At 39.5% G+C, this 8,268-nt stretch overlaps 2 protein-coding genes across 3 annotated transcripts in view; one reads left to right on the forward strand and one right to left on the reverse strand.

Annotated features, from left to right (window-relative positions):
- kdm6a (lysine (K)-specific demethylase 6A) overlaps window positions 1-3,556 on the reverse strand; it is a 93,914-nt gene extending 90,358 nt beyond the window's left edge. Inside the window, 2 exon segments of the mRNA XM_064976161.1 lie at window positions 2,855-2,918; window positions 3,052-3,556. Coding sequence (XP_064832233.1) covers window positions 2,855-2,918; window positions 3,052-3,221 — 234 coding nt within the window. The 5' untranslated portion in view covers window positions 3,222-3,556.
- Window positions 3,557-5,355: 1,799 nt separating this feature from the next.
- LOC135547305 (FUN14 domain-containing protein 1-like) lies at window positions 5,356-8,198 on the forward strand. 2 transcript variants are annotated; one of them, XM_064976163.1, is made up of 5 exons: window positions 5,356-5,454; window positions 5,956-6,115; window positions 6,351-6,426; window positions 6,709-6,854; window positions 7,027-8,198. In XM_064976163.1, exons 1-5 carry the CDS (start codon window positions 5,358-5,360, stop codon window positions 7,040-7,042), a joined length of 495 nt encoding a protein of 164 aa, XP_064832235.1. In that variant the 5' UTR covers window positions 5,356-5,357; the 3' UTR covers window positions 7,043-8,198. The 2 variants fall into 2 exon arrangements, with proteins under 2 accessions (XP_064832235.1, XP_064832234.1); XM_064976162.1 differs by having other exon boundaries at window positions 6,709-6,837.
- Window positions 8,199-8,268: the final 70 nt, after the last annotated feature.

Raw genomic sequence — 8,268 nt, forward strand, 5'->3', positions numbered from 1 at the left:
TTTGCCTACTCTTACCACCTGGGGCGCCCCGTCAGGAAGTCCAGTTGCAGAGGGAGGTGTTTAGTCCCAGGGTCCTTAGTTTAGTGATGAGCTTCGTAGGCACTACAGTACCTCCAACCACCTCCCCAAATATGCCCTAATAAAGGCTAGCCTACATTAAGCTTACCCTTTCTGCCTGTCCATCCATTGGCATGAAGAACCTAAAAAAATTAAAGAGTTCCTCTCTATAATAGGAACTAGTGCATACATGGTACGGTACAGTAACCAAACAAATCTTTCCAATTTAAGGCAACCCTTTTATTCTCTACCTCTCTTTATGGAGCGGGTCCAGAGCAAACACTAGCGCTCTGTTTTCTCTCCTTAATTATCAACTAAAAGCATGCCATGTGTCGAAGCCAAGAGGAGAGGGTTTAAATAAAAGGCGAAAAAGAGGAAGGTTCCGTGTCGTGCTGGCTGGATCCCCAGTGGTCCAAATCCCCTTAAGTGACATGTTTTTAGTTTCAGCAGCAGCAGAAGCATAGCTCACTCTGCTCTGCATCAGCAACATTTCTACTCATTATATCAGACATTATTCATAACATCAAAGTCTCACAGAGTGACTCATTACCTAACCAGTCAAATAAATATGAATGTACCAGTGTTGCATTATGAAGATGACAGAGTTAGGTTAATGGTTTTCAACTTGGTTAATTGACTAAACAAAATCTCAGAATACATATACAAAAAGGAGAAGTACACCAGAAAGTAACAGGCCTATGCCTGTGTCTTTCATCAGCCATGCGTCTATACATAGTAGTGTGGGGTAAACCGGTGGTCCACAAACCTCCCTTCCCCCCGACTATCTGTGACCACACTGGATATTATTTGAGCTTTTCGCAGTTATATGATGGTGCAAGTCCAAAGTGAATGGGACATGTTCATATATCTATCACAAACACACAAAAATGACTGCAAAGAGTAGTTCATATAAAGACGGCTCTTTTCAAAACAAAGTGCTTAGCGCGTGTATAGTCGGTGCGTGAGCTAGCTGGCCCCAAATGTCCCACCAATAAGAGCTCGAGCTCTGACATAATACTCGTCTGCTGCAGAACTAATCTTGGATTTGTTTCTTAAACTGTATGACATAATATAGTGGCGACTGGAGAATCAAAAGCATAAAAAAATTACTAGACAATCAGCAAACTACTTTGGTTGGGGTTGTGGTGATAGCCACATGTTGATGACACACTGTGGAGACATAGCTAGCTACAACCTTAGCTAGCTACAACCTTATCTAGCCTGTTTAGCCAGATACCTACTGATCCCTAGTGCAGTGGTGTAAAGTACTTGGAAGTACTATTTAAGTCGTTTTTGGAGTTGTTGGTATCTGTACTTTACTATTCCTTTACTACATTCCTAAAGAAAATAATTTACTTTCTACTCCATACATTTTCCCTGACACCCAAAAGTATGTTACATTTTGAATGCTTAGCAGGACAGGAAAATTGTCCAATTCACACACTTATCAAGAGAACATCCCTGGTCATCCCTACTGCAGCTGATCTGGCAGACACACTAAACATAAATGCTTAATTTGTAAATTATGCCTGAGTGTTTAAGTGTGTCCCTGGCTACCTGTAAATAAAAATAGTGCCGTTTGGCTTGCTTAATGTAAGGAAATTGAAATGTATAATTTTGATACTTAAGTATATTTTAGCAATTACATTTACTTTTGATACTTAAGTATATTTTAAACCGAATACTTTTACTCAAGTAACGTTAGTATATTACTGGTTGACTTTCACTTTTGCGTGAACCATTTTCTATTAAGTTAACGTTATCTTTACTTTTACTCAAGTATGACAATTGGTACTTTTTCCACCACTGGTGGCTAACGTTAGTTAATGTTACATTACACAAACTACCGACGGATAATCAAAACAGCAGCGAAAAACAAAACGTTTTTTGTTACTCATCTTGCTTCAATGCTTAGCAGTTAAATAATATCATGCTAATATATTAAATTTAGTTTATATATATATAGTAGACAATGTAGCTTGCTAGCTTTATATGGACTAGCTAGCTAACGTTAGTTAGCCAACTCCTCTCCCACCGACCCCGCCATCTTGGGCTGATCCGCAGCTATTACTAGTGACTTATTACGTTAAATTAACAAAACAACATACCATTCGAGCAAACCTGACACCAATGACCTGGCAATATATGAGACAGGACACGTACGGTATGCTAACAGCAGCTAGCTAGGTATACACTGGTTATTCAGCTACACCGGACAGGACGCTCCTAACTTGGGCCGTGAAAACGTTCATGGTCGCGAGCTGTCCATCGTTGATTGCAGCGCGTGCATAATGTTACAACTTGCCAGGGCCACTATTTCGTCACCAAGTGAAGTTGGTGACATTGGGACGGACATTAGAATGATGATTTCCTGACCAACTTATTGCCTTCCAGTTAGAACCAGTCTTGTTTGTTCAGCTGTCAAAAGTGTGCAGCCACCGGCCAACAATGCCCCCCAAGAATTAACATAGCCAGCACAATAAATTGTGGTAATAATATTAACTGGCTTGCTACCATGTAATTCTAAAGCCAGGTCTGTGCTATTGTGATATACTATAAGTGCATGACTGGTGATAGTCAACATAAAACTATTCACACTGGATAGGGCATGATGTAATCTTCACTCACTTGCTAAATCCGCCTGGCCCCTTGCTAATGGAATGGGATTTTAGTTAAGTTTAGTAAATATCCAGCTTTTAAGCAGGGTTTTGTGAGGTCCCTGGCACTTATTCCAGGTGATATGCAGGGATCAGGAGTGCTAGCGGAGACGGGCGAACTGGTCCTATCTGTGACATACCTTTAACAGTAAGGCCTTCGTTCTGGCGCCATCTTCATGAAGCCTCTGAAATCCAAACAGTGAACTGCAAAGTATAGGACAACACAGGCGGTTCCGTATTACTTTGAGGATATATACGTCGTTTTCTAAGAATTGAATGCACGAAAACTCAGCACAGAAAAACATATACAAAAGAAGTGCATTGTTAATTCGCGAACCTGTCAATTTTGACCAAGCTTTCTCTCTCCTGCGATGTTAGCTTCGGAAAGTCCTCTTCTATTTCATTCGCTTTTCCCGCCGCCATTTTATTTTCCTCATCACCAGCAGCGCCGAGACTTCGAGCAGTAGCAGAGGCAGCAACGTCGAGCGACACTCCGCACGATTTCATGAAAAAGCAACAGGGAAGCGGCGACAAACTCCACCAAAATATAATAAGAACGAAAGTACACCACCTTATCCAGCACTGAAAACGTAGCTTAGCCGAGTGATTGCCAAATCCTCAAGCAAAACAAGACCCGTCCAAAAAAGCCTTCTTCTCGCATGGTTGTACACAAAATACTACATGTATTAATTGCCAATTAATGCATGGAGTAGAGTTGATGCCGGATTTTACGATATGGCGTTATTTGGTAATATCATAAACTTCCCCCCACAGAACAGCTCAAAGTTGTTGTAATTGTCACACAGGCGAACGCACGCCGCCACCGTAAGAACGCCCTCTCCTCTCCGTAACCAATGAATGTATCTGTGTGTAATCATGTGACCTGATCAGACACACTTTTATAACAAACCATCAACTTCACGCATCTCCTCCGCTTCTTTGGATTGGTTTCCCGTGTTGTATTATGATTTACTTAACTGTACTTTGAAGTATATTATTGGTTAAGGTATCTGAGTATTTCTAGTACGAGACGGAGTACAGGTCAGCAAATTCAGTTGCCAAGAATCACGCTAAAGTGTTGCTATTTGATGGGATTGAGTTATCAGCTTGTTATAACAGTGTAATAAGTGATTTACAAAATTATAGCACTATTCACTATTAGTATGGCTGTCATAGTTGTATCTCATTGTCTATTATCACTGTATGTATGGGTTCTGTTCCTATATTTATATCAAACAGATCCCTAATATATAGACTTACACTAAAATGTGTTATACTCACGTATAAACCTCTCATCTTAAAGTGTAATATACATTTTTATAAACATACCTGTCCTATTCACTATGACTGCTTGATGCTAATAGGTTCACTTTAGTTTACCTTAACTGACAGCAAGCAATCTCTCATAATCAGCCCATGACTGTCCTGTCCTCAACAACATTCCCCACTATCCATTACCTAAAGTGTTTATGCATAGACAAGTATGTCTTCGCAAAAATGCCATTGTAGGCAAGATATCTTCAGACATATGCCAATGGCCTAATGCTGGAATACTCATATGGGAGCTGACAAAACATGCCCATCACAACACAACAGGTCTTGGGGATTTCGGGCTGTTTTCAATGTTCAACTCATATGGCATAAGGTGAAGGATTGGGTATTGGAGGAAGAGCTGATCTGGTATATGGGGAGTCTTGATCCTGCTGAATGTTGTTCTTGTCTCCTCCAGAAGATATAACTTCGTCAATCAGACATGATAACTCAGAGCATAGGTCACTTTCCAGTTTGATTGGAATATCCACAACTCTGCTGCCACAGATTGGCTGGGCTGTAAATATGTCATCACTGTCATGGTGGCAGAGATAGATGGCCACCTGTCACTGTGTTGGAACAGGAAGCAGTGAATTATGAGGGACAAAGGAAGGGGTCAAATCAAACTCCTGGTTTCAATTAAGCATAGTGGTTATCAAACACATAGGCAGCAAGCCTAGTCTGATAGAATGTGTCAGTTAAATTGTTTGGCTGCCGAAGGGATGAAACACAGACTCTGGATTTTGGCTTTTAATAAAAAATGAAATAATAACCGATCATGCAGTCATAGAATATGCCTAGTTACATAAAGCTCGCCCTTACAGATAATCACATGATTTCAAGCGAAATTCCTCATGTGAAAATGACTTTTTGGATTACAACATGTGATGACGTTTTCACATGTGTAGTTTAATGTTATCACATTAACTTTACATTAAGTACCAAAGGCTATATTATTCATAAATTACTTAGATGATTGTAAATGTGAATTACATTAAAATAAACAATAAAACATTCATCAGAGTAATTTAGGCTACAGCTCAGCTATTATAGCTAGTGAACTGAATCTGCTCCTCAATCGCAGACTGAAGTAGCCTATTCTGCAGTAGCTTTCACTCTGTGCATATGTATAATTTGAATACAAATGGGCACATTTTTGGTTAAAAGTTACACGTTTTTTTAAGTCAGTTTTGTTTTGTGAGGAAACCTAAATTCATGACAACTGCATTGAATGATAAACTGCATTGAGACTTTCCAATAAGGTTATTTAAATAAGCATGATATTTTTATAATCAATGCATGAAATTAAAATGTTTGACTGTCTGACAAACTATGCAAACAACGTATCCCATGACCATCCTATCATGCCTGGGACAGCATTTGTCAACATACAAGTCAGAGCACTCCAAAATGGCGGATCGTGAAGAGGGTAAGTGGCCGCACTCAAACCAAAAACGACCTTTATGTTTCGATGTTTGGATAAATGATTGCATCTTAAATGTACTTAATCGAGCATTAAATCATATCCAAACGTACTCGCAAAAAAAACTGTTCTCTTGGTCTCTGATCGCACTCCGGCGGTGTGTTTCCATGTATCAACGTCATAGGTTCTATGAAGATGATTATGATTGGCTAGTGGCTACAATAACGCTTTGCTACTTTACATTTTAGAATTATATTTCCCCACATACGCGGATTGATTCTTATGTACAAATATGTCTAGAAATGTTAGATTCTATCCTCTTTTCCTCCTACATGATTTACATTAGGCGACTTTTTTGAAGACTCCCACTTACGAAAACGAAACAGAATTGGCAATGGCATATGGCCAAATTAACCACATTTCTGATAAGGATTACAAAAAAATACTTGTACAGCTGCTAATTATTATCCCTTTGTACATCAAGCTCAACTTTGTTTGTCTCCCAAGACCCAGAGAATGAAGACGACACATGCGAGGTGATCTACCTGACAGAATATGCCAGACGTCAACAATGGTGGGGCCGCCTATTTGGTGGGAACAATTCGGGTCCTATGTCTGAGAAGTATTCGGTGGCCACACAAATAGCCCTGGGGGGAGTGAGTGGCTGGTATGTCATGCAGGCCCGGCCAGGGTTTATTGATTATGCTAAGCATCTTCAGGACTGTTCTTTAGTATCATGTGATTTCTCTCACACATGTTATTCAATGCTACTGTGCTTTCTGCATGGTGTGGTCAAAATACAAAGGCCTCTTCTGTAGATGATGCTTTTTTCCATGTATAGTGCAGAGCACTTTATGGGGGATAGGGTGTCATTTGAGTTTTGCGTTGTCTTTCACTGGCAGGTGTGCAGGATATCTTTTCCAGAAGGTGGGGAAGATTGCAGCTACCGCTGTAGGTGGAGGATTCCTGTTATTACAGGTAGAAACTCATTTTAATTTCATGCATGCACAAGGTTTTGATTTATAGTGTAAAAGTCTAAATGAGTTCTGTCAGCTGGCCACCCACTGCAAAGAGGAGCTTGGACTTGGATGCATCAATGAATAACACATCAGAATGTTTCATAAACACATTTCATAGGACTGTCTGAATATCATTATTAGCCACAATACTTATTGTCATGGATTACAGTACATTATGTTTTTGTTCTGGGTCTTTGTCATCCTGAAAATATAAACTTTCTATTCCTATTCTAATCTCCAGATAGCCAACCACAGTGGCTATGTGCAGGTGGACTGGAAGAGAGTAGAAAAGGATGTCAACAAAGCCAAGAGACACCTGAAGAAGAATGCTGACAGGGCTGTACCAGAGTTGAACTCACTTATTGACCAGGTAGCCCACTGTAGCTGGTAATCATAACATGTCTAACATTTAATAATGCAGAATTTTATTCATCCTACAAGGGGCAAAGCAATGTGAATTTAACTACACCTATCAACATAATATTGACTCTGCTTACTTGTACATACTACTAATTCAATTGATGAAATGTGCATATTTATTTGTCTTTCTCTCTTGCAGTCCACAGAGTTTGTGAAGACAAACGTAATCATCACCAGTGGATTCTTTGGAGGCTTTTTGCTTGGTCTGGCATCCTAAGATATAAAAATAGAGACTTGCAGTTTATTAAGGCTTTTTTTTGAGAGGTCTTGTCTGTCGTGCCCTTCTTAAATGGTGGTTGGAAAAACAAGAACAGATGCACAATATATCAAAATGAGCCAAAGTGTAATTACACAAACCACAAAAGGGTAGTGCACTTGTACATACTCTGTAATGTGTACCTACAGTTACACAATACCTACCCATGTATGTACCATGTAAATGCTAAATGCTTGGTTTTAGTGCCACTTGAAACTGTAACCAAGATTTTCTGCTTCTCCACCGAATAAACAAATCATGTTTCTAGTCAGGCTTCAGCTCTGATTCAAGAAAATCGGGCATGACCTAAAAGGAGTCAGTGGGTCCTGTGGGAAATACTGGTCTACAAAACAGTTAATCAACACTCTGTAAGAGCACACAGGTGTTGTGATCCTGTACATGGGATCTAGTGGTCCTGTCCCACTCAGACTCATGTATTCATCATATGAAAAGATAGAAACATACACTCATTCAATTGATTTGAGCGGATGCTGGAGATCAAAGTGTGTACGTACATGTATGTAAAACGGATAGGAAGATGCCACACATTGCAATCTAAGCTGTATTTATTAAGATCGACCTTGTGGTCCATCAGACTCCCATGCATCCCGTAGAAGTATACGTACAGTGTACTGTTGCATTGGTTACATGTACACACCTTATTGGGCTGTAATTCTGGACCTTATTGGTTACATTTGGGTCCAGTTCTTTTCCAGTTCATTTGTTTATATTGTTATTTTTGTCAATAGTCCTAGTATACTCAAGTCACCGCTAGTATACACCGCTAGTAAACTCAAGTCATGCAGTGCATCATGTTGCTCAGGAAACTATGCATGACATGTCATTTTCATTGTATGCATTAATTCTTCAGTCACGTTATATTGAGTGATTTAGGATTACTATGGCAATATATTTTGTCTTTACAAGCAGTGCAATATTTGCTTAGAGGTAGTGTAGCCTCTTCTCTTTCACAGAAAAGCTATTTACCTTTGTTATTGAATGACAGTGTTGTTGTACTTTGTGTTTATATCCTTAATAAAAGACAATGCAGCAATCATGGTTTTCATTTTAAATTTCAGATGAAAGAATGTCTGTGTCCTTCCTACAGCTATGAATTTAGGGTGC

Source organism: Oncorhynchus masou, chromosome 10, assembly GCF_036934945.1.
Source record: "Oncorhynchus masou masou isolate Uvic2021 chromosome 10, UVic_Omas_1.1, whole genome shotgun sequence".
NCBI classification, from domain to species: Eukaryota; Metazoa; Chordata; class Actinopteri; order Salmoniformes; family Salmonidae; genus Oncorhynchus; species Oncorhynchus masou.

What these genes read in the sequence shown, in the direction of transcription:
- LOC135547305 (XM_064976162.1), top strand. Translation starts at nt 5,358, where the DNA reads ATGCAAACAACGTATCCCATGACCATCCTATCATGCCTGGGACAGCAT. An exon ending in CTGGGGGGAGTGAGTGGCTG is followed by an intron (nt 6,116 to 6,350) that starts GTATGTCATGCA and finishes TTTCACTGGCAG; the next exon opens with GTGTGCAGGATATCTTTTCC. An exon ending in TGAACTCACTTATTGACCAG is followed by an intron (nt 6,838 to 7,026) that starts GTAGCCCACTGT and finishes TCTCTCTTGCAG; the next exon opens with TCCACAGAGTTTGTGAAGAC.